This window comes from Nyctereutes procyonoides, unplaced genomic scaffold (genome assembly GCF_905146905.1).
Source record: "Nyctereutes procyonoides isolate TBG_1078 unplaced genomic scaffold, NYPRO_anot_genome, whole genome shotgun sequence".
In the NCBI taxonomy this organism is placed as follows: Eukaryota; Metazoa; Chordata; class Mammalia; order Carnivora; family Canidae; genus Nyctereutes; species Nyctereutes procyonoides.
Window position 1 is genome coordinate 81,043,153 of NW_026575140.1, and position 25,673 is coordinate 81,068,825.

General features: G+C 41.6%; 2 protein-coding genes across 9 annotated transcripts; one reads left to right on the plus strand and one right to left on the minus strand.

The window, feature by feature from the left end:
- Positions 1-10,529: 10,529 nt before the first annotated feature.
- Positions 10,530-23,006, plus strand: HYLS1 (HYLS1 centriolar and ciliogenesis associated). 5 transcript variants are annotated; one of them, XM_055306889.1, is made up of 4 exons: positions 10,530-10,641; positions 13,180-13,229; positions 18,944-19,074; positions 21,706-23,006. In XM_055306889.1, exons 3-4 carry the CDS (start codon positions 19,061-19,063, stop codon positions 22,631-22,633), a joined length of 942 nt encoding a protein of 313 aa, XP_055162864.1. In that variant the 5' UTR covers positions 10,530-10,641; positions 13,180-13,229; positions 18,944-19,060; the 3' UTR covers positions 22,634-23,006. The 5 variants fall into 5 exon arrangements, with proteins under 5 accessions (XP_055162864.1, XP_055162863.1, XP_055162865.1 ...); XM_055306888.1 differs by having other exon boundaries at positions 18,957-19,074; XM_055306890.1 differs by lacking the exon at positions 18,944-19,074.
- PUS3 (pseudouridine synthase 3) lies at positions 15,624-25,133 on the minus strand. Of its 4 annotated transcripts, XM_055306886.1 has the most exons (6): positions 25,072-25,104; positions 23,023-23,161; positions 18,120-18,555; positions 17,454-18,019; positions 16,407-16,597; positions 15,624-16,272 (listed from the first exon to the last, which is right to left on the minus strand). In XM_055306886.1, the coding sequence occupies exons 3-6, from the start codon at positions 18,492-18,494 to the stop codon at positions 15,962-15,964; spliced, it is 1,443 nt and encodes a 480-aa protein (XP_055162861.1). In that variant the 5' UTR covers positions 18,495-18,555; positions 23,023-23,161; positions 25,072-25,104; the 3' UTR covers positions 15,624-15,961. The 4 variants fall into 4 exon arrangements, with proteins under 4 accessions (XP_055162861.1, XP_055162859.1, XP_055162860.1 ...); XM_055306884.1 differs by lacking the exon at positions 23,023-23,161 and having other exon boundaries at positions 25,072-25,133; XM_055306885.1 differs by lacking the exons at positions 23,023-23,161; positions 25,072-25,104 and adding an exon at positions 22,198-22,301.
- Positions 25,134-25,673: the final 540 nt, after the last annotated feature.

The following is a 25,673-nucleotide window of genomic DNA, read 5'->3' on the forward strand; positions in this document are numbered from 1 at the left end:
TACCATGGACTTTTTTCAGAGTTGGAACAAATAATCCTAAGATTTGTATGGAACTAGAAAAGACCCTGAATAGCCAGAGGATTGTTGAAAAAGAAAATCAAAGCTGGTGGCATCACGATGCCTGACTTCAAGCTGTATTACAAAGCTGTGATCAAGACAGTATGGTACTGGCACAAAAACAGACAGAGAGATCAATGGAACAGAATAGAGAAGCCAGAAATGGACCCTCAACTCTATGGTCAACTCATCTTTGACAAAGTAGGAAAGAATATCCAACGAAAAAAAGGGCGCCTCTCCAATAAATGGTGCTGGGAAAATTGGACAGCCACATGCAGAAGAATTAAAGTGGACCATTTTCTTACACCATACACAAAGATAAACTCAATTGGTTAAAACACCTAAATGTGAGACAAGAATACATCCAAAACCTAGGAAAGAACACAGGCAGCAAACTTTTTTAAAAAATATTTTATTTATTTATTCATGAGAGAGGCTCCATGCAGGGAGCCCGACATGGGACTCAATCCTGGGTCTTCAGGATCACACCCTGGGCTGAAAGCAGTGCTAGACTGCTGAGCCACCTGGGCTGCCCTGCAAGTTTTTTTTAACTTGGCCACAGCAACTTCTTGGAAGACACATCTATGAGGGCGAGAGAAACAAAAGCAATAAAGAACTACTGAGACTTCATCAAGATAAAAAGCCTCTGCACAGCATAGGAAACAGTCAACAAAACTAAAAGGCAATCTACAGAATGGGAGAAGATATTTCCAAATGATATATGAGGTAAGGGCTAGTATCCAAAATCTATAAAGAATTTATCAAACTCAACACCCAAGAAACAAACAATTCAGTCAATAAATGGGCAGAAGACATGAACAGATATTTCTCCAAAGAAGACCTATACATGGCCAACAAGCAATGGAAAATGCTCTGCATCACTTGCCATTAGGGAAATACAAATCAAAACCACAATGAGACACCACTTTACACCAGTGAGAATGGCTAAAATTAACAAGACAGCAACAAATATCGGTGAGGATGTGGAGAAAGGGGAACCCTCTTGCACTGCTAGTGAACATGCAAGCTGGTGCAGCCCCTCTGGAAAACAGTATGGTGGTTTTTGGAAAAACAATATGTAAATTCCTCAAGAAGTTAAAAATAGAGTTACCTTACCACCCAGCAATTGCACTAGTCAGGATTTACCCCAAAGATACAGATGCAGTGAAATGACAGGACACCTGCACCCCAGTGTTCATAGCAGCAATGTCCACAATAGCCAAACTGTGGAAGGAGCCATGATGTCCCTCAACAGATGAATGGGTAAAGAAGACGTGGTCTATGTATACAATAGAATATTACTTGGGGCAGCCCGGGTGGCTCAGCGGTTTAGCACTGCCTTCGGCCCAGGGCATGCTCCTGGAGACCCCGGATCGAGTCCCACGTCGGGCTCCCTGCTTGGAGCCTGCTTCTCCCTCTGCCTGTGTCTCTGCCTCTCTCTTTCTTTCTCTCTCTCTCTCTCTCTCTGTGTGTGTGTGTGTGTGTGTCTCATGAATAAAAAAAAAGAATATTACTGAGCCATCAGAAAGGATGAACACCTACCATTTACATCAACATGAATGGAACTGGAGGGTATTATGCTGAATGAAATAAATCAATTGGAGAAAGACAATTATCATATGGTTTCACTCACATGTGGAATATAAGAAATAGTGAAAAGGACCATAAGGGAAGGAGGGGAAACTGAGCAGGAAAAAATCAGAGAGGAAGACAAACCATGAGAGACTCTTAACTCTGGGAAAGAAACTGAAGGTTGCTGGAGGGGAGGTGGGTGCGGGGATGGCATAACAGGGCAATGGGCATTAAGGAGGGCACTTGATGTGGTGAACACTGGGTGTTATGCTATATGTTGACAAATTGAATTTAAGTAAAAAAAAAATTAAAAAAGAGAAATTAAAACCAAAGGCAAATGAAGCTCTCATGGCATAGAAAAATCATAGAAGATGAGGAAGAAAAGCAAGAAAAAAGCAAATAATGAAAGCAGTGTGAGTCTATCTTACTCTGCTCAAAGAAATATTTTGGGCTTGAAGCCAGATCTGTTGGCAGCCACTGAATACCACATTCAGAAATCAATCCTGCATCACCATTTCCCAACAAAACTATATTTATTTTAAAACATGTTTAAACATCTATAAAAATTTTAAATTATCATATCATATATGCCTCATAATTTTTTAAAGAATATTTACTTATTTATTTGAGAGAGAGAGCACACAGTCTCCTATTAAAATGAAGGCATTGATTGAGAAATAATGGAATCTTGTAAGTTGGAATGGAGAGAGTGGGACACTGAGTCCCTATTTTGAAATTTTGAAAAGTCTTCTTTGCTGGTGGAAGAACCATCCCTGTCCCTAGTGGAACTGACTTCCTCACCCCCAGCAAAAGTGGCTTACCCACCCACAGTGGCACTGGCCTCTCTATGCCCAGTAGCAGTCGGATCTTCACCTCCAGAGGTAACAGCTTTGCTGCCCCCATCTGAGAGGATTAACCCTGTTTGACTAAGGAAACTATAATGGCCACCCTTGGGGCAGCTGCCTTACAAGACAAGACTGATTCTCCTCAGGACCCATCCCTACCACCCCTCTTTGCTTCTAGACCTAGAACTAGAATCAAGACCTAGCAGGCCCCTTGAGGTGAAGTACAACAGGTGACCCATGAGGAGGTATGCTATACTCCAAAAGAAGTACTTGATCTTCCTAACCTACACAAGCAGAAATCTGGAGAACATGTGTGGAAATGGGTGTAGGATAATGGTGCAAGGAACATAAAGTTGGAACAGGCTCAATTTATTCACATGGGCACACTAAGCAGATAATTCTGCATTTAATGTTGTAGTCTGGGAGTTAGGTGGTTAGAGGAAGAGATTAAAATGTTTAGGGAAACTAGAATGTTAGATTGGACTGTCATTTAAGACCTACTTAACCCTGGGGTTGTGTGTGTGGGGGGGTGATTTAGAAGACATACCCCTCACCAATACTTTGACAAATAAATTTGTGAGGGGAGCCCCAGCATCCTTAAAGAGCTCTGTGATCACCCTTCTATAGGCCAGACCTTACAGTGGGAACTGCAGTCACTCAACTGGAAAACCTAAATGCACTGGGAAAAAAACTGGACCCCAGGATGGCAGAAGCCATGTGGTGACACCCAAACACCAAAAGCATAGTGGGCCTGGTTACTATAACAGGCAGCAGTCTGACAGTTCAACCTATGCAGACTTACGGCATTGGCTATCTCATCCTAGCATTCCTACAGGTGAAATAGAGAGGAAGTCTAACGAATTCTTACTTGATCTGTACCAGCAAGAAAGTTCTACATCAGTGATCAAAAGTCTAACTTGAATCATAGAAAGAGAGAGCCATGGCTGCCTCAATCAATTCATTGACTTGAGCAAGTTTACAGACCCAGAATCCCTTGGATGAAGGGAAGGTCTCCTTGAAGCACACTATTGAAAATGCATCCTGTCATTATTCCTGCCAGCCTTGCCTAAAGGGCCCTATGACCTTCTACCTGGGGAATTGTGCACTGGGGACAAAGAAATAATGAAACCTTTCAGGACTACTAGAAACTAGCTCTGAATTGACAGTAATTCCAGGAAACCCAAAACATCACTGTGGCCCACAGAGTAGGGGCTTAGGAAGGTCAGGTGATCAATGGAGTTTTAGCTCAGGTCCACCTCATAGTGGGCCCAGTGGGTCCAGTGGGTCTGTGTTTCCTTTTCCAATTCCAAAATGCAGAAGCCCCTCACTGGTTCCCTGACTGTGGTGTGGGAGCTATTATGGCAGGCAAGGTCAAACAGAAGCCATTAGAAATGCCTCTACCTAGGAAAATGGTGAACCCAAAGCAATTCTTAGGAGGGACTACAGAGATTAGTGCCAACATCAACGATACAAAGGAGGCAGAGGCAATGATTCCCACCACATCCCTATTCAGCTCTCCTAACTGGCCTGGTGCAGAAGACAGATGGACTCAGACAATAGCAGTGGGCGGTGACTCCAACTGCAGCTGCCCTAACAGATGTGGTGTGGTTGCCTGAGCAAATTAATATGTCCCCTGGTACAGCTACTGATCTGGCGAATGTTTTTTTTTTTTTCTCTATAGCTGTCCATGCACTCACCAGAAGCAGTTTGATTTCAACCAGCAAGACCAGAAATATATCTTTACTGTCCTACCTCATGGACAAAACAACTCTCCAACCCTATGGCAATTTAGTTCAGAGGGGATCTTCATTGCCTTTCCCTTCCACAGGATACACACTGGTCCTATTATAATGATGACATAATCCCAACAGTCTGGACCTACAGAGCAAGAAGTAGCAAGTGCTCCGACATACTGGTAAAACATTTGCATGTCAGAAGGAATGAATCCAATAAAAATCCAGGGGCCTTCTACCTCAGTGAAATTTCTAAGGGTTCTGTGACATGAGGCATGTTGTCTTCTAAGGCAAACGGTAAGTTCGTTGTTTTATCAGATGTTGGGGGCAACGTATTCCTTATTTGGGTGTGCTACTCTGGCCCATTTGCTGAGTGACCAAAAAAGCTGCTAGTTTTGGGTAAGGCCCAGAAAAGAGAAGGCTCTGCAATAGGCCCAAGCGGCTTCACAAGCTGCTCTGCCCCTGGACCATATGATCCAGCACATCCGATGGTGCATAGTGTTAGTGGCAGACAGGGATGCTGTTTGGAGCCCCTGCCAGGCAGTTACAGGTCAATTGTGGCACAGGCCTGTAGAATTTTGGGGCAAGGCCCTGCCATCCTCTATAGATAACTGCTCTCCTTTTGAGAATAGCTCTTGGCCTGCTACTAGGCCTCAACAGAAACTAAACACTTTTCCACGGGACACCAAGTTACCAGGAGACCTGAGCTGTCCAGTGTGAACTGGATGTTATCTGACTCACCTGCTGACTTCTCGTCCTATTAAATTGTATTTACACAGTTCTTGTAATTTTGGTCAAGATAATTTAACAGATTTACCCTCCTGCCTAAAGCCACTTAAAAAATGACTAGATTACAGTACATGGTTCTTGAGGCATTGGATTGGGGCAATGTAGGTCAGTGATTCCTGAGGCACAGAAAACAAATGAGGTGAGCCGTCTGACTGTCCCAACTGATACCTGAAGATTTTGCAGGTTATAGAAGTGTGCCTGAGTCAAAGAGACAAAACTGAATCTGGGAAGACCAGGTGGCTACAGCTCACAGAGGAGGGACCTGCATACTGACTGGCACATGTGAAGAAGCTGCACAAGGTGGGAAGCACCATACAAAAGCACCATACTCACTCCCAACAAACCGGAGTGGAAAAGCTCACAAACCCAAAGGAAAAAAAAAGATCATTTCTGGAGAATGATAATACCACTGAAAGGAATATCGGATATCTTATGGGTGAATCCAGAGGGAAACGATGAATAGCATTTTAGATATGCTGTATTTGGGAAGACAAAAAGATATACAAATCTTAGTATACAGCTAAGATAAATTTTAGAAACCAGGAAAGAGGTAAGAATTGAAAATAAATATTTTGAAATTATCTTATGTAAAATGAGTAGTGGAAGCAATAAAACTATTAAGCTCTCAGGGAACCTGGGTGGCTCAATCAGTTAAGTGTCTGAATCTTGATTTCACTCAGGTCATGATTGCAGGGTTATGAGACGAGTTTCAAGAAGAGAGTAGCCTGTCTTCTCTTTTCATTTTATACTGTGTCCTGGAAGATGTCATTCTCATCCATTACTTAAATAAGTATCTACCCACCTGCAAATATCACCTTGCATCTAACCTCCACACTCAGATTTCCAACTGCCTAGTTTTACCTCCACCTGGATGTCTCAGGGGTATCTCAAATTCACCATGCCCCAAATCTAACTCTGCCCCTCAAAATATGGTCTTCTTCCAGTATTCCCTATCTCAGGACATGGCATCCAGTAGCCAAACCTAGAAAGCTACAAATAATCCATGACCTATTTTTCATAAATGAACCCCAGCCAATTCATGGTCAAGTCATTATGGTTTTATCCCCTAAATATCTCTGTCTGTCCTCTTCTTGCTATCTTTGGCTATTACCATCATAGCTTAACCCACCACCATCTTTGCCGGGAATACTTCAACTGCTTCCCATTTGGACTTCACATAATCTTGTCCCTCTCAAATGCATTCTCCTCAATGCAGCCAAGATAAAATTTCAATTACACACGTGAGTATGTTATATAACACATCCCAAACTTCACTTCAGTGAGTTTCCATAGTTCTTGGAATAAAGATGAAATTTTTTTGTCTTGGCTTACGTGACCTACATAATCTGGCCCTTGCCTACCTCTCCAGTTTCATCTTTACCCTTTTTCTCTTTGCTGGTCTTGAATCTTCCAAGCTTCCATCTCCAATAGGCCTTTACATATGCTTTTCCTTCTGCCTAGAAATCTCTTTTCACTCCCATCTCTCCCCACACACAGAATATTTCCCCTACTCATCCTTTAGCTCTTTGCTCAGTGGAACCATGTTAAATCTCTCTGTTATTAGATGTTTCTATTAGGCCATTCGCCTCTCCTTAGCACTGAACAAAATCGTAATTTTACAATAATTTGTGATTGTTTGATAGCTGTTGTTTTCTCCTATCCAACTGGAAGCTTCATAAGGAGGGGATGATGTCTTTTTATTCATCACCAAGTCACTAACACATAGCACCGTACCTACCATAGTTAATACACAATCAGTATTGTGAAACTTAATGAAGATACCTCTTTTAAAATGGAGCAGAGAGGCCAGAAAGGGGAGGTCTCATGTCCTATAACTCATTGTCAATTGTAAATCCCTAATAAAGAGGAGATGTGCCTTGCCTTCCCAACAAGAAGCCTTTATTTGACTACCCCAGAAAAAGAAAGGAGTCTTTACCTATGTACCTAGCAATAACCTAGCCAATGAAGACTTTCACAACTCAGCCAATGAAAATCCACAATACTTCAAATTCCCAGTTTACTCCCAATAAACATTTTGCTTATAACAACCCCTCCTAACTTCCTCCTTTTCTTTATAAAAGAACATTCTTCTCCTTTGATCTCTGTACTTGTCCATCATTTTGCTATAACCGGCATGTTCCAAGTTGCAATCCCCTGCTATTCCCAAATAAACACATTTTTGCTGGCAAAAGAACTGGGTTTTATTTTTTAAGGTTAACAGTGTTCAATAAATATTTACTGAACAAATTAGCAAACACTCTCAAAAGAAATAAAAGAGAACTGGAACTAAGCAAAACAATTGGAGATGACTGTTAAGATCACTAGCAACATCTGAGAGTACAGTCTGAATATACTGATGAAGATAGAACAACTGAGCAATAGAGACAGAGATCAGACGAGAAAGCTGACAGGATCAGGGGCAGCAGCATCCACAGAAGCTGTTTTCATTAGGCCATTGTTCTCTGTATTTCCAAGACTAAACAAAGCCAAATTACAAATGTCAGAGATAGGAGATAATGAGTCAAATAAGAGAGGGCTATAGCTGAAGGAGTTTGAAAATGTCAACAAAGGGGTGAGGTAAGCAAACATATCATAAAGGAGGGATTAACTTAAGGATGACAATATAACCAGTTGAAAGTAGTATTTCGATGCAAAGATAAAGATGCTGATGTGTTTATAAACAGCTAAACCTATGCAGGGAAAGCATCTGAAAGAGAGCTGCGTTATAATCAAAAGGTAAGGAAATCATATTAAACTGCATTAATCAGCAAAATCCAGATTATGGGAAACTCCATAGGACCAACAACAAGGTTCCTTTAATAAACCGCACAAGAAGAAAATGGAAGTGGAACTTAAAAAAAAAAATTAAAAGATCAACCAATTACAACATGTGGACTTTTTTAAAAAATAGGTTTTATTTATTTATTTGAGAGAGAGAGAGCATAGGGGGGTGGGAGGAGTAGAGGGAAAGGGAGAAGCAGACTTTCTGCTGAGCAGGGAGCCTAACATGGGGCTTGATCCCAGGACCCTGAGTCATGACCAGAGTCAAAGGCAGATGCTTATACAACTGAGCTACCCAGGGGCCCCTCAATGTGGGGCTTGATGTCGAATCAATGTGGACTTGATTCGATTCTGGTTGAAACAAGCTATCTAAAGAAAAAAGAGACAAGAAGAAAGTTGAACGCTGGATATTTGATGATATTAAGGAAATACGTTAGATATTTTAGGTGTGACAACAGTATTGTGGTTATGCTTTTAAAAAGTCTTTTTTATAGATTATTTATGTGTAATATAGATTTCAGATGCCTGGTATTTGCTTCAAAATAATACATGGGGAGGTATGTGGATAGTGATGTAGAAACAAGATTGGTCATGAGTTAAAAATTATTGGAACCAGGCACTGAGTTCATGGGGCTTCCTTCTATACAATTTGTTTTTATGTGTTTGGAAGTTTCCTTAATGTTTTTAAGGGTGCAATTTTGTTTTCAAGAATAGGATTTTCTTCCATGCACTCTATTTTAGATGACCTTGGTTATGGTTTTTTTAAAAAAATTTTTTTAATTTATTTATGATAGTCACAGAGAGATAGAGAGGGGCAGAGACACAGGCAGAGGGAGAAGCAGGCTCCATGCACCGGGAGCCCGACGTGGGATTCGATCCCAGGTCTCCAGAATCGCGCCCTGGGCCAAAGGCAGGCGCTAAACCGCTGCACCACCTAGGGATCCCTTGGTTATGGTTTCTTAACCTGGGTTCTTGGGTTCAATGAATTTCAGAGAATCATGAAGATTATTAAATCAGATCTAGGTAAGGATGGAGCATGAAGTGATCCACCAAAAAACAAGGATTGAGTTGAACACAAGATACGACTTGAAATACGACAGGAGATAGACCCTTCAAGTTGCTATTTTTTTTAACATTTTATTTTTCGTGAGAGACAGAGAGAGAGAGAGAGAGAGAAAGAAAGAGTGAGAGAGGCAGAGACATAGGCAGAGGGGGAAGCAGGCTCCTTGCAGGGAGCCTGATGTGGGACTTGATCCTGTGACTCCAGGGTCACGCCCTGAGCCACCCAGGCGTCCCTCAAGTTCCTATCGATTAAAGGTTTTCAAAGGTCAAACTTTATCATAAAGGATAACAAGAAAATAATTGGGGGTGGAGGAAAGGAGCATGTTGAATGATCAAAGTAGTAGGTAAGAAAAAAAAAATGACTGTGCCCTTTTTTCTAAGACAGATTGGCGAGATTTGATGTCCAAGAAAAAGTCATGCAAGGTATAAGATGACCAAACTAGAACAAGGGAAATTGGCTCATGAGGAAAGAAAAGAACGAGCGGCATTCGTGTTGATACTGGAGACCTAGGGGTAGGGTCATTCAAATCTTTACAACCTACTTTCTGCCACCTTGCTTATTCCTTTTTCTTTCCCCCAACAAATCCAAAGTGACTCAGAAGTCACTGGAAGGCCCCTGAGACTAAAGGGAAAAGTGTTCGGAGAAAAAGGATTAAATATTATCCCGTCTCTCTTGTAGAATCTTGGATTTAAGCAATAATATAAATGTGTCAGGGGATCCCTGGGTGGCTCAGCGGTTTAGCCCCTGCCGTTGGCCCAGGGCAGGATCCTGGAGACCCAAGATCGAGTCCCGCGTCAGGCTTCCTGCATGGAGCCTGCTCCTCCCTCTGCCTGTGTCTCTGCCTCTATCATGAATAAATAAATAAAAAAAAATTTTTTTAAAGAAATAATACAAATGTGTCAACCAGCAGCTACTTGTGTGAAGTGTGATAGAGAACGCGCTGACCCGCAGGACACAGGTCATGTTGCAGGGCAGTGACTAGAATGCCGAGCCGTGGGGACCTCTACGAATTTTCTAGGTCTCATCCTCAGCAATTCCCAAAGCGGGTACATGTAACAAAACAAAACAAAACATGTTTTTAAAGAATAAGGCTATGGGAAGGGAGCAGGCAGGTGCATTCTGGAGGAAGGCCGCGAGTGCTTGCATGCAGCAGGGCGGTCGGCGCAGCTGCAGCAAGGACGCAGGGGCCTCGGCGCGGACGGGAGACGGTCACGGTCGGAGAGCCTGGGCAAGGGCCACGGAAGGGGCGCGATGCGCGTCCGTGCTTTTCAAGGAAGCTGCGTGGGTCGGACCCCAGGCCGACCTGCTGCAGACGCGGGTGCCCGGGGCGGCTTCCGAGCTCCGGAAGCTTCGCTCCCCCGCAGCCGCCCGGAGCAGGGAAGCGCGGAAGCGCAGGCCGCGCAGGTGGACTGAACGCTGGGGCCGCCCCTCCGCAGACCCAGCCAGCGGGCCGCCAGCGGAGTTAGGGACGCCGCCTCAAGTCCCCGGGCTTCCTCCCGCCCCAGGGCGAAGGCCCGGGAGGACGAGCACCAATCAGAACGTCGGCGGGGCAGGCGCTCACCCTCGGAGCCAATAGGAGGGCTGGGAGGCGGGGCCGAGGGCGCTGGGGGGCGGGGCCGAGGGCGCCGGTTCGCTCTTCGGGTTCAAACCGCGGCTGCGGGCGGTGGCCTGCGGCCTGGGCGCGGGGCGGGCTGTGCGCCTGCGCGAGCTGCGGGCTAACGGAAGCCTGCGGAGCTGCGCTGCCGGGCGGCGGGACGCGGGACGCGGGACGCGGGGCGGCGAGCGGCCCTCGGCGGGGCCGGTAAGCGGGCGGAGGCCGGGGCGGGCGCACGGGGCGGGGGGCCGCGAGCATCCGAGGCCGACGCGCCGGCCAGGTGGGCGCTCGGGGGCTTGGCGGTGCGGGGACCGGACCCTTCCCAGCCCCGGTGACGCCCTTGGGGAACTTGTGGCCGCAGCCTTGCGTGCAGCCCTCTCCCTGGGCGGCTAGGAGGCCGTGGGGAATCCAAGGGCCCTATAGCCCTACCCCCAGGAGGAAAAAACAAAAACAAAACAAAACAAAAAAAACTTTTTTTTCCCTGATTATAAGTACAGTCTTGTTTTTTTTTTAGAATTGATCCAAGAAGTACGAACCTATAGAGAACAAAAGCAAGAAAATACTAGCTATTCCATCGGCCTCAAATAACTTTTTTTATTTTTATTTTTTTTGAAGATTTAATTTATTTATTCACGAGAGGCAGAGACACAGGTGGAGGGAGAAGCAGGCTCCCTGCGGGCCCAGATCCCAGGACCCCGGGGTCACGACCGGAGCCCGAGGCAGATGCTCAACCACTGAGCCACCCGGGTGCCCCTGTCAGATAACCATTTAAAAACAGCCCCCCCAAAAAATAAATAAATGAATTAAATTTAAAAAGCAACCCACTTCATATTTGGGTTTCCTTCAGATGTATTCGTTAGGAATATATATTTACATGATTTTGCTCAGAAAATATTTTTATATAATTGTATATTTCAGATATAATAAAGCATTCGCTTAAAAAAGCAGATTATGCCTTAGAATTTTGTCTGTCAAATATAGGTATACGTTATTTTTAATGACTTCATGGTATTTCTTGCAATTGTTGTCCCGTGTGATCCATTATTTAACCAATCCCCTAATGGTGGACACTTGTTTTTCCAGTTTTTTCATCATAAAAAATAGCATGATGGTTACATGTTTGTGTACACATTTGCATCCTTGTTCAGTTTATCTCTCCTCAGACTAATTCTTGGAAGTGGGTTATGGCTTAGAAATTGTGATACAGTTTACGTTGTGATTCATAATGCTAAACTGCCCTCTAGAAAAATTGAGATCCAAAGTTTTACCCACCCACTGTAAACACAGTTAAACACGCAGTAAGAGTGTTTATCTTCCACCTTCTAATAACATATCAAATGTTATTATTTTAATAAATCTTCTAATTGGCACTAGGTGCTGAAAAATCTTACCAACCTAAAAGGATATCTTAATGTTTTTATTTGTGTTATTAATGAGATTAAACATCTTTTTCTATGAGTATTATTCTTTGGTAAGCCATCCGTCTTTCCCCTTTTCTGACGTACCTTTTAATAGCTTTTTAGAAGAATTTGAATTAAGTGATTTTGAACCTGTTAAAAGTGTTTCCCCAGTTGGTTGTCTCTTTGGATTATGGTTGTCTTTTGTCAGTGTTTTGTTGTGACATTGTGGTTCTTAAAGCTGCATGCTTACCTCCTCAGAGGTAGAGGAATCTGTTGTGACTCTACCGTAGCCCCCCTGTAATGATTAGAAGCCAAACACCCTCAAAACCCTTTCACTTGCAACTACTAAGCCTGGGACACTGAGTTGCTCAAAAAAGTTTTGGAAAGAAGGTACTATTGGGTATTTTGGTCAATACTATCAGAATCTGCAAAATATAAGCTGCTCTAGCTTCTATGTGAAAGTTTCGCCCTAAGTAAAGGGGCTTTTATATTAAAAGGAAAGAATTTACAGTTACCTATGGGCCTTTACTTAAGTTTATATTTTATTTACAAATAACCATCTTCATACATTCTAGAAAAAGAATGGGAGTGTGCTGTAATTTAAATGCAAAGAAGACAACAGGTTAATCACTGTGTAGTATAGTACATATGCTGTAAAGAAATCTCTGGGTTTTCATGTTGGAGATCCTCCTAACCCAAAGAGTCCTGTTCCATTTCTGTCCCTGCTTTTATATTTTTAGTAGGTAGTTTTGTATTGCATGAATATTGAATTAAATGGTCTAGTACTCCTCACAAAACACCATTTTATTTATATATATTTATGTATAATGTTACATATATATTAAATGTTATATATTCATATATAATGTGTATAATCTCATTTAAACTTCATCACCTATTGGAATAATTTCTTAAATTTTGCCAATGAAGAAACTAAGATCTAAGACCTACTTTTCTTCTAATGTTTATTTAGTCCCTTCCTTGAGTCAGAGACTGAAATTTATAACAAATATTACTTCAGATAACTTAAGTAGTTTTGCAGAATCGCATTTTGGGATTCATCATTGCTTCATCTATGATAATTGTCCTGAGTTTATCTATGGCAACTACCAAAAAATAGTATCACAAAATGCTTACTCTACTATATATGATAGTATAATCTAGTTAACCTTCAAAGGATTTTACTTAAGATCTAAGACTGTTGTCCTGACTCCTTTGCTTCTGTAGAATCGCCCAAACATGGCTTTTCAGTTAGTGGTTTTTTTTTTTTTTTTTGTCCTGTATATCATTTCTTTAGAGTTGATTTTTTTTAAATTGTGATTCCATAAACTCTGTTCTTTTCCAGGTTTTTCTTTAACTTGAAAACTAATGCGAGTGGAGGTACACTGAAATAAGGTAAGAAGTTGAAAAAAATCGAATGCTTCGGTTTGTCCTTACATGTGAAAGTGAGGATACTCTACTCAGTCATTACACTCAAAACAAAAGGATCCTTACATAAAATTTAGAGGAGAAAGTAATATTTTAAGAATATTCAGGCAGTATGAAATGTTGAAAAATCAGGTTCCAAAGATCAATGACAGGACTCAAAATCCAGATGACCAGGGGATCCCTGAGTGGCTCAGCGGGTTTGGCACCTGCCTTCAGCCCAGGGCGTGGTCCTGGAGTCCTGGGATCGAGTCTCACATCAGGCTCCCTACATAGAGCCTGCTTCTCCCTCTGCCTGTGCCTCTGCGCCTCTCGCTCTCTCTCTGTGTCTCTCATGAATGGATAAATAAAATCTTAAAAAAAAAAAATCCAGATGACCTGGATTGTGCAATTGGCTATTAAGAATAAACCTTAGTTGTTTTGTACCACTGTTTTCCTATTTCTAAAATGAGGACCTTGTCCAGTTCCTACTCTGTTAGAATGTGAAAGCTATTGTGTATTTTCTTCAGTACTGCAAGGTCACTTCACTTTTCTTATACGGTTTTACATCCTAAACCTGGAACTTCTTCGGTAAAGTCTTGTTTCTTTGCCACACGCTGCTAAGCTTCTATAGCACTTACACAAGATCAGTTTACTCTTTATATATTAACATTGTTTGTAATTGCCCCATATGTTGTCTTAGCTAGCAGCTTGAAGATATACACCATATTTGTATCCCAGGGGTTTGGAGCCTAAGTAGAAACAAAACTATTTGTTGATTGTTAAGTAAAACTTTGGATCTCAAACATATAGTATAATTGTTTCATAAATGTACAGAAGTATTACACTCCGTAGTGATGAAGATTGTTATTGAGGCAGAAGGTCTGAGTTCATTTGGTATTTATTATTTTAATTACTATAAAAGCTAATACCTCATTTAAAAGAACTTTGAATTCTTTTGAATAAATATTGGTGTTAAGTAATAATATTTTGAGGGTTACTTATAATCTTTGAGAACAAAGCCCCACTTCATTTTCCTGTCCTTTGTGTCTCAGATGTGCTTCAGTCTGAAACCTAGATATTACCCTGAAAGCCTCCCTACTTTTGAACCTCACCATAAAACCCTGTTGCTGCTCTTTTCTTGGTTTCAAATTCATCTTCTTTCCATCCCCCTTACTACAAATCTAGTCTAAGCCATCATCATCTAATTCCTTGATTACTCTGACAGCCTCCTAACTGGGCCCACTGTCTTGCCCTTTTCCAATCCACACCAAACCCAGAGCAATCCCAGAGCAATATTTTTGCTACACGATCCTGGCTTCCCCTCCCCTCCCTGCCCCCAGTGGCTTCTCAAAATAAAATCTTAGGAAGGCCTTCAGGAATCTACAAACATGACCCTTGCTTCCTTTTCTAAACTAGGCTCTTGTCAGGGTCAAGCCATATTCCTTTGTTTACAATTATCTGCATTCAAATGCTGCTAAATCTCTAACGCTTTATACAAACTGCATCTTCTGCCTTGGACACACTAAAATGTATTTCTTTATCCCCTCTTTAACTAGCTCCCACTTGTTCTACAAGATTTAGCTTGGAAACCTGACAAGATTTAGCTTGGAAACCTCCTCTTTCTAAGAGCTTTCCTTAAACCACTACATCAGGAGGTTGTAAACTCCTATTTTTAAGCCTATTTTTATATGGCTCGTGAATAAAGCTAAGAATGTTTTTTACATATGTAAAAGGTTGTGAAGAAGAAAATGATGGGGGCACCTGGGTGGGCTTAGTCCTTTAAGTGTCTGCCTTCGGCCTAGGTCATGATCTCAGTCTCAGAATCTTGGGATCAAGGTCCACATCAGGTCCCTGCTCAGCAGGGAGTCTCCTTCTCCTTCTCCCTCTGTCCCTCCCCCCTGCTCATGTGCTCTTTCTTAAATAAATCTTTAAAAAAAAAAAAAAAAGAGAAAGATGACTGTGTAACCGAGACCACTTGTGGCTCACAGCACTAGACTGATAAGCTTTGTAAGAGATGCTGTGCTTTTATTCAGGTAGGTCATTTTCAGGTAGTATTGTGCCTTGCATAAACCAATGTACCAGATATTTAACTGACTAAATTTCTTATTTTTAATTTCTCTCTTAAAAAAATAATACACTCAGGGACGCCTGGGTGGTTCAGTGGTTGAGTGCCTGCCTTCGGCCCAGGGCATGATCCTGGAGTCCTGGGATCCAGTCCCACATCAGGCTCCCTGCTTCTCCCTCTGCCTGTGTCTCTCTCTTTGTCTCTCATGAATAAGTAAATAAAATCTTTAAAAATAATAAACCAAGGCAAAGCTCTTTATAAGAATTCAGATGAGTAGTGAATATCTCATTTGCTTTTTAAAAAGACAGCATAACAAATTAGACACTTGCAGGATCAGGCTTTAATTTAATTTGAACACAAGGCACATGTATATGTAAACAACTCTCCGTTTCACAATTGCTTTTTGCTTCTTCCATCTCTTAATCCTTTTGGGGAGGAATGAGAACATCTGAACTCTTATTTAAGCTGGAACTTCCTTTATAGGGCTTAATGGTCTTTGGGTTTTGGGGGGACTTTTGGTTTTTTGGGTTTTTTTTTTTCTTTTTTAAGAACTGATCATCTGAATTTTAGGATTTCTTGAAGTACATATTATCTTAAATTTCTTTTCTATACCCCTACCACTAGCTAGTTGGTTCCCTTCTAGATCCTGTTATGGTTAACTGATGCTTCTAATTTCTGTATCAACACAGACTCTCTTTGTTGGTTTCTCCAAAAGAGTATTTTCTTCCTCCATTGTATCATTACAGTCCCTTTTGGTTTTTGACCCTTCCTCATGGAACGAAAGTGGGTGCTCGATGCGTCCTCTACGTACAAAATGCTGGATCCGGGATTCTAATCCTTCGCATTTAGGACGATCCATTAGGGGTTTGTATGTGCGCATTTTCACTCCTTCTACAAAGGCACTGGTCTGCTTTATGACAGAAGGCTTAACATTTCTCCATTCTGTTACTCCATCCATCTTTGGTCCTATAATATATACAATCAAATATTACTTTACTACCGTAGAATCACCTCCAAACTTTATATAAATCTACCTCCCCCATACTCTCTATAGCTTTGGTTCTAGTAAATAATTGTATCCTAGGATTTTCCTGTCATACCTGTCCCACAGGGCACTGCAACAGAGTCCAGTCCTTGTAGCATGCTATACAACATGTGAGTTTTAACAGCATGATTAGCCCATAGTTGTTGTAGATGAGTGACATTGAACTCCTGAACCTCCCGGTCATAAATCCACTTGACATTTTCAAACTTACAGTCATACAAGACTAGAGGAAATTCTACGGCCATACTAGAGAGAAAAAGAGATGAAAAACAGAGTATGAAAATACACAGCAGCCATCCAACAGTTTTTTAGGAACAAGGTCAGGGGGTAGTTGGGTTAAAAGGAGGGGAAAACTTTGTCAGTATTGGGTAACAGATAAGAAAATAAAAAACTGATCCCTAACCTTGAACAACCAAAAATAAGAAAAAAACCAAAAACTATGGATCAGCTAGTTAAACTTGATCTATATTAGGCTACATTTCAAGGGTAACAGGTCACCCAAAAGTGAGATGACTTGCCTCAACCATAATGCTATAAAATTATTCTTTACATTTTTCCAAACTTGTTAATTTTGCATGATATGAAGTAAAAACTAGATTTTACTGCTTAGGAATGAATTGTTGGTTTATCTGACCTCAGCCAGCTCTCAAAAGAAAAGTCTATTCTTCCCATCTTTCCTACCATTTCAGACACTGAAAATTAGGAAAAATTCAAAGTATGATAGTTATGACTACTCGGTAATATAAAGGAAGATTTAATAGTTTGAATGCTTACCTTTAAACTTCACCAGAACTTAACAATAATACCTCTCAACATAAATTCATGGGAAAAAAAATGAATGTTATTTTATTAAGGGGCCTGGTCCAAACACCTGTTTCTTACTAATGAGACAGAACAATGAGACAAGAAAAAGGTAGCCCTCCTTGATGTTCATAGCATTCTACAAGTTAGAGTAAATGCTTCATGAAGACAAAATAAGTGACCTAGTTAATTAGACAATTGTTAGGAGAGGAAGATATGTTAACCTTTAATTAAAGTATTTAATTAAAAACAATGTAAAGGCAACAGTCACTTTGGGGTTTTTTGGTTGTTTTTAACTTACCTGTACTGAGGTTTCTGGGGGTTTTTCTCTATGTTCAGCAGTTCATCAATAATCTCTGGCTTCTCCATTCCTTGGCCAATCAGAAAAAGAATAGCCATCATACAGCGGACTTGATGGTAAAGGAATGCCTGGCCAACCACTTCAAACTGACATAACTGGAAAGGTTCTTGCCATTGCTCTTTATCCAGGCTCTGGCCCACTAGCTCTACTTGAGCAAATAGAACAGTCCTCTGAAAATTAATCACTCCATTGGCTACATCCATTTTACATAAGTTCCTAAAATCATGTGTGCCAACATACTTCTGAGCTGCGTAGTTCATGGTTACAATGTCTAAATCAGCAAGAGGGAAAAAATAGCGGTAAGTCCGCTCCAGACAGCTGAACCTAGCACTGAAGCTAGGTTCCACAGGAGCCCAGGCCAGTACACGGATGTCTGGAGGGAGCACCCGATTGAGAATGTGGGTATAGCGAATCTCTTTAGCAACATCGTTGACTTCATTCTTTAAATTAGAATCCTCCGAAGTGCTGCCCTCCAGAAAGTGAGAACGGAGGTCAAGAGAAATCACCTGTGGAATTAAAGAAAGAAGTTTGGAGACACAATCGGAATTCTTAACATGTGCATATATTGGTATCGCTTGCTTTGAGAAACTGTATAGTGGCCCTTACCTGTCCAAAGGCACTAACTCCTTTGTCTGTTCGCCCACACCGGTGGTAGTTGGAGGTCTGTCTGCTTTCTACTAGTCGAGTCTTGGTTAGAGCATCAAACAGTTTCTCTTCGATTGTATTGTTTGTGTTTTCCTGACTGGCAAAGCCCTGGTATCCCCAGCCCAGATAGGCTATCTTTAGGGCTACATGTCTTCGGCCATGAGCACTGAAATCAAATGCACGCTTAGCTTTTCTGGCTCCTAAAGAATTTTCTCTCGCGTTTGAGTCTTTGTTGTTGGCCTGTTCTTTTTTAAGTCTTTGTACCTCCTCTTCCAGTTCTTGTACTCTCTTCAGGAGTTTCTCAATTTGGAGTCTATCTGTGTCATTTTCAGCCATGATAAGACAACCAACCCCAGGAATAAAGGAATCATATAGGTCCACTCTATCTGAAAAGAGACTAAAAGGATACAACAATTTCAATGCAGATTACTTTGGTTGATGTCAGTATCATTCCATTATGTGCAAATAGTACCTAAGATTTAATTTAATGCCTAAAAGATATATTTTGCTTCCATTCAGGGAGACAAGCATTAGCTAGCATTGTTAAAATTCAGTCAGAATTTAGGGGAAATGTCTATAGATCCCATTTTTCTCTTCTTTATTAGCTAAGATGATTTAAGGATTGATTACTGTTATATCTTCCTTAAAGCATTTCCTTTTGACTATTACGCTTGTCCAATCTTTTGAATCATAAAATCTGTTCATATGGAATATATATGTCTGCTCTTCTGCTTTTTCGACATGTCAGATAAAATCAGTGGCTTGTTTGTCCTAACATCTAACAGTTCTGTCTTAAAGGTGGTACAGTAGAGGCTGGCCTGATTGATGAAACTTGCCAATGACTGTATTTCATATTGGAAATAGAGCCTGAAGTCCAGACTTTCCCACTCTAAGTAGTTTTGATGGCAGAAAAAAGGTAATTAAGCATCATGGTCCTTTTTTAAAGTCAAATTTATGTTCTGTACCTCTAGCAGTTAGAAGAGTCAGTCTAGAAAATTTAATTAAGATGTTGAAATTCCTGTCATATTTCAAAAACATGGGGATCGACATACCACATCCTTAGAACTGGGACAGTACTAGACAATCTGTGACTGGTGGTCACTTTAGTTCTGGATTGTCTCCAAATCTGTTCTAAGGTCATGTTACCTAATTCTTGGTAACTTGTTTAGCTTTTGGCCTTTGAGAGTTTCTTATATCTATGATAGATTAAAAGTTTAAATTAAAAAAAAAACTTTAAAAGTACTAGAAGAAAACCTTTTTTTATAGTCTTGGAATGGAAAAGGCATTTCTAAATAAGATACTGTAGAAAACCAAAAAAAAAAAAAAAAAAAGTGACTGCCTAAAATGGAAAGTTTGTACCAGCAAAAAATAAAAGGTAAACAACAAACTTGGAAGAAAAATACTTATGGCAAAGGGTAATTTGCTTGCTCTATAAGTATTTTATGAATATATGCATCAGCTTTAATGTAAGGATCAATAAGAAAAAGTTCAACAATCTGAGAGGTAAATGGGAAAGGAAAAGCATTTCACACAAAAAAGAGGAAAAAAAGCTTACATACATATATGAAAAGTTCATGTCTACTCAGTGGCATTTAAGTTGGGAACTGTTTACCAAGCTGACTGCAGAGAAGGTGTACTAGTATACCACTGTGAAGAGGGAATGAAGAAACAAGCTCTGAAGACACCATCAGTGCAGCTTCTTCAGAGGGCAGAGGGCATTTGACAGCAGCTATCAAATTGAGCACACACATCTTTTGACCTACTGCATTTCTAGAAATGTAATATACACATATATATGCTTACACAAGTATATACTCTCATCTTTTAAAAATTCAAAAGATACTTGTAACGTTTTTAACAAGACTGTAAGGTGAATTAAATCAGGAACATATCCATACGTCAGAGTTGTGTGCGACTTTAAACAAAATGAAGTCAGTCAATATGTGCTGATACAGCTGGATCACCAGGACTAAAGTTCAGAAGAGTTGTATAATATGCTCCCTTAGGGTATAAAAATACGCATATGAATATGGAAAATTACTAGAGAAAGTGTAAGAAACTGCCTTTGAGAGTGAGATTTGGTAGGGGGAGGGGAGATCCTTAAAATTATGTGCACTACAGCATAGGGCATGAAGTCAGTGGTACTGTAATAGCATCTTATGGTGATAGCAGCTACACTTGTGAACTTAGCATGACCTATAAACTTGTCAAATGTACACCTGAAACTAATATGTCGACAGTCTTTTTTTTTTTTAATTACCATGCACATGTACTAGTTTTTCAGTTTAAAAAGAAAAATTGTAGGGATACAGGAAATGGTGGACAGTAGATAATACCTATCCCAGATCCAGTCAGGAAACTAGTATTGGGCTCCATGCTCAGCACAGAGTCTGCTTGTCCCTTCCCCTCCTCCTTTCCACTTGTGAGCACACATATGGGCGCTCTCTCAAATATTTAACAAAAAATTTCTTAAGCATAGGAGTGTTTATATGCCTATCACTGCTTTTGTGATGGTTTTGGAATTAAGTCACTCTCACAGTTAAAAGCAAGGACTCTGAAGCCAGATTGCCTGAGTTAGACTTCCAATTCCATGACTTACTAGCTTGTAATCTTGGGCTTGTTATTTAACCCCTTTTGCCTCATGTTACTCATCTGTTGAAAGAAGATAATAAGGATACATGAACTGATAAATGTTAAGCACATAGGACAATCCTAGATATACAAACTGCCACTCTTGAGTTGTGTAATGTCCATTAAGCGTTAAGCCCCATATCACATACCATATCATATAGTCACAAGGTGGTTTATTATTTTTTTAAGATTTTATTTATTTGGGAGAGAGAAAGCATAAGTGGGGAGGGGAGAGTGCAGAGACAGAGAATCTCAAGCTGACTGACTCTGCCAGACATGGGGCTCAATCTCATGATCCACTGAGATCATGACCTAAGCCAAAACCAAGAGTCAGACACTTGACTGGCTGAACCATCCAGGTGCCCTAAGTCACAAGCTTTTTTTAATGCCAGAACCACCTGTACTGTCGTAGGACTACTAAAGGTAGCAGGAACTACCAGCCATTAGAAGGTGGGAGCAAGGAGCATCTGGGTGGCTCATTGGTTAAGCAACTGCCTTTGGCTCAGGTCATGATCTCAGGGTCCTGGGATCAAGCCCCACATCAGGCTCTCAGCAGGGAGTCTGCTTCTCCCTCTCCCCTTCCACCCCTACTCCACTGCTTGTGCGTGCTCATGTGCATGCTCACTTGTTCGCGCTCTCTCTCAAATAAATAAAATCTTTAAAAAAAAAAAGTGAGAGCAAATAAGAGTGGAAATGAAAGCAGATGATGGATTCTCTGGAGCTGAGTTAATGTTCCTCCAAACTGCTACCATACTACTCTGTATTATAAACTGTATTTTATTATATAACTATTACATTTATGATTGCCTTAGCCATTCTTTCTCTGTGTAACTACAATAAAATAGTACACAAAAGGGAATGAACAATTTATGAGCTGGGAATTACCAGAAAACTGATGAGTATTTTTTTCTTGCAGAAGGTCCTACAGTGGAGGGGAAGCAATGGAGGAACTCATGCGGCCCAGTGGACAAAAATGGGCTAATATGGATCCAGAAGAACGAATGTTGGCAGCTGCTACAGCTTTTACCCACATCTGTGCAGGGCAGGGTGAGGGAGATGTCAGGAGAGATGCCCGGTCTATCCAGTATGATCCCTACAGTAAAGCTTCAGTAACCCCAGGAAAGCGACTTGCTCTTCCTGTGCAACTGCAGTACCCACACGTAGAAAGTAATGCCACTTCAGTAACAGTCTCTGAGCCTTCCCAGAGACTCCGAAAGCCAGTGATGAAGAGAAAGGTGTTGCGGAAGAAGCCAGATGGGGAAGTATTAGTGACAGATGAGTCGATTATCAGTGAATCAGAGTCTGGTACAGAAAGTGATATGGATCTCTGGGACTTAAGACAAAAGCTTATGAGTCTACAGTTCCAAGAAGACATGGACTCCCCAGATGACATTCCACAGAAACTTACCCTACCACATGAATACCAAGGAATTTCTCAAGATCAGCTCATTTGTTATCTACGAAGAGAAGGAATGGGCCCTCCAGCTTATGAACAAGACCTGATGGTTGCCAGCAGACCCAAGTCCTTTATTCTCCCAAGGCTGGACCAGTTAAGCCGAAATCGGGGCAAGGTAGACCGGGTAGCCCGATACTTTGAGTACAAAAGAGACTGGGACTCGATGAGGTTACCTGGTGAAGATCATAGAAAGGAGTTACGCTGGGGTGTCCGAGAGCAGATGCTTTCGCGACCAGAACCCCAGGCCAAACCTCAGCACATATATGTTCCAAACAATTACCTGGTGCCAACTGAGAAGAAAAGATCTGCCCTTCGTTGGGGTGTTCGTTGTGACCTTGCAAATGGAGTCATGCCCAGGAAGCTTCCTTTCCCTCTTTTTCCTTCTTAAGTATTTTTTAACCTCTTTTATGGGATTGTTTGAGGGTAATCTGGTTCTTTATCTCTGTCCTCTATTTAAATAGAAACAACTAACTTGCAAGCCCATGGAACATTATACAGTAAGGACTTCACCCACCATTGGTCTTTCCTGGGTCTATATCACATTGGTAATCAAATACCACTTCACTTCCAAATTACCACTCTCAAATCTACTAGCTGCAAGAGAAATAAGGCCAGAAAGAAAAAAAACAGACCTAGTCTTTCTACTTTGTCAGCACTGTTTCTGTTCTATATTTTTAACCTTTGGCCAATGTGAACTGCTGTTTTTAAAGTTGCTGGGCATTAAGCTTATTCATTAAAGAATTGGGGTTTTGTGGACTTGACCTTATTTTTACTTACTAATACTTCCCAAAGTTAAGATGATCTCAGAACTGGGTTATGACTTGCCTCCAGTCATTGCTCCCCATCATACTCTCACCACTTAAATAATGAGAGCCACAGGAAAGGAACAAAAAAACTGTCCTTTATGTATATAATCCTAAAGGAAGAAAAGTAACAACATATCTCCATTACTAAAGGAACACAATAAATACAGAAAATGTAAGTGCTTTTTAATAGACCCTCAATAACAGTATTATATGACATAAAGGAGTCTAACCCAAGCTGCATTTCAGAAATACTTCAGTAATTTACTGCCCTCTAATTGTCACTTCTAGACTACCACGCTTTTTTAATAATTTGCCACTGAGATTTTCTTAGAAATTATGCCTGTCACTTGAAGGCTATTCCCACTCAGAAATAGAACACCTGGGCAGCCCAGGTGGCTCAGCGGTTTAGCACCACCTTCGGGCCCAGGGCCTGATCCTGGAGACCCTGGATTGAGTTCAGCGTCGGGCTCCCTGCATGGGGCCTGCTTCTCCCTCTGCCTGTGTCTCCGCCTCTCTCTCTCTCTCATGAATAAAATCTCAAAAAAAAAAAAAAACAAAAAAAAAAAAACCCAAAAAACTACGAACCTCTGGAACTAGATGTAAACACAAATCCCAAAATGAAACTGGCATATTTGGGTACAGACCAAAATGCTAATTCTGTTCACTTTATATTGGATCTATTCTTGATACTTCTAATCCAGTGAGGGACATCTAAAATCTGGAGTTTGTCAGTTTTAGCATTTGAAGCCATTACAGTGACAGCAGAAATAGTTGACTTATTCAAGGGAAAACAGCTATGTAATGTAGAAATGAGTAACTGTGACCAGTACTATCTGCTAAAATATATTTTCTCCATAATATTTAAGCTACAACATTCATCCAATTCCACAGTGAGGCATTTATCAGGAAAGAATCATTGACTCAAAGATAGATGTAGGATACGCTCACTGCAAATAAGTAAAAACTGCAAACTATCCAACAGTGAAATGATTAAATAGAATATTAGCCACTGAAAATAGTGGGAAGCTAATGGAAAACTGCAAATTAAATGAAACAGGTTGTAAACTATATAATATGATCACAGTCGCGTGCACGTACACAACAAAGCAAAAGGAAAAATCAAAACCATAGTGGGATCAAAGGTAGTTTTTTATAACTCCTCTCTTTAAAAACAAACAAAAAAACTACTTTAAAACCATATGGCATTTTTATACGCAAGTTAAACCAAAGACTTGGCTCCATCTCAAAGCCCAACGCAAGAAGTTTCCGGGGATTACCGAGTTCAACGCTTATTTGACCAAAGACTTGGTCCAAAGGGTTTCAGCAGGTAAGGTTTGCGGCAGATGGAGGACTTGAGGCCGAGACTCGTCGGCACGGCGCTTCCTCCAGCCCAGCAGCCCCGAGCGGACCTGACCCTGGAGACGGGCTGCCGAGTCGCCCCGAGGGAGCCGGGGTGTGGCTGAGCGCCGACCCCACGCAGAGTCGGCTACCTACCGCTGGAGTTCCAACACGTTTCCTGAAGTTCAAGGATTTAAATCTCGAAATACTGGTAACTAGTGGAGCACTAGAAAGCATTTTCCATGATAAACTTCATTTTAAGCCAGAGAGGAAGGAGGAGGAAGGGCCGAAGGGCCAGGAGCCGCGCACTACGAGCATTAACAGCGGAATCCAAGCCCCCACACAACCTGAAGAAAGTCGCCACGCCTCCCTCCCCGCATACTACTGGAATCCTGACCTCTGGTAGTGTTTGGTGTTATGAGCACATTGTTCGGAGGCAGCAGAGACCTCGAGCCCAAGGGCCCGCTAAGAACCCAATTACTAAGTTCCTCCTGCTGTGCGTTTCCGCCAGGAGCTTCAAGCAGCGGCAGATACAAGATGCCGCTTCCTCCCATCAGGGCTCTGAAGGGCAGGGCGAGGTATGGGAAGGGGGGAGGGGGAAGCCCGTCCAGCTATTTGTCCAATTATCCGTTCCTCTTTGTATAACCCAGAAAATAATTCATCCCCAAATTCCCTTACTTACCTTCCCGTGGCCCACCACGCAGCTTTTCGCGAGACAGGAAGCTGTCATTTTGTGTCTTGCGCGCGCGCGCGCGCGCGCGCGCGGGCGCGCCCAGAGTCTCATGGGAAATGTAGTCCACCCTGGTGGGAAATGTAGTTCCAAGCGACGGAGGCGCAGTCTCCACGCCGAAATCCGCCTAACGTTTTCCAGTCTGGCCACCACTTCTCTACCTCCGACAAAGCAGACTCTGGGGCCTATGGTGACACAAGAATAAAAGGATAAATTCTAGTGCAATAAAATAACGGAAAAGCGGTTTTTCAAATGTCTGCTATCCTTATATGAAAACTAACATTTAAGAACCTGGCCCGATTTTATACCTACTTAAATTAGTAGGAAGTTGCCATTGCGAGATAATAAAAAAAGAAATTTGCTATTAGAATCCACATGTGGAGTCTTAAGAGGAATTTGATAACCTCAAAACAAATGCGGTGCCCGAGAGTGAGCAAACAGTGCTGGGCAGTCTCGCTTCAGCACCACGGAGAGGTCATAGCTCGGTCTCGGTTTGCGAGTTTTGCAGAGACGCTCCTCCAAATCTCACGATTCCAGTCAGAAAACGGAAAGAG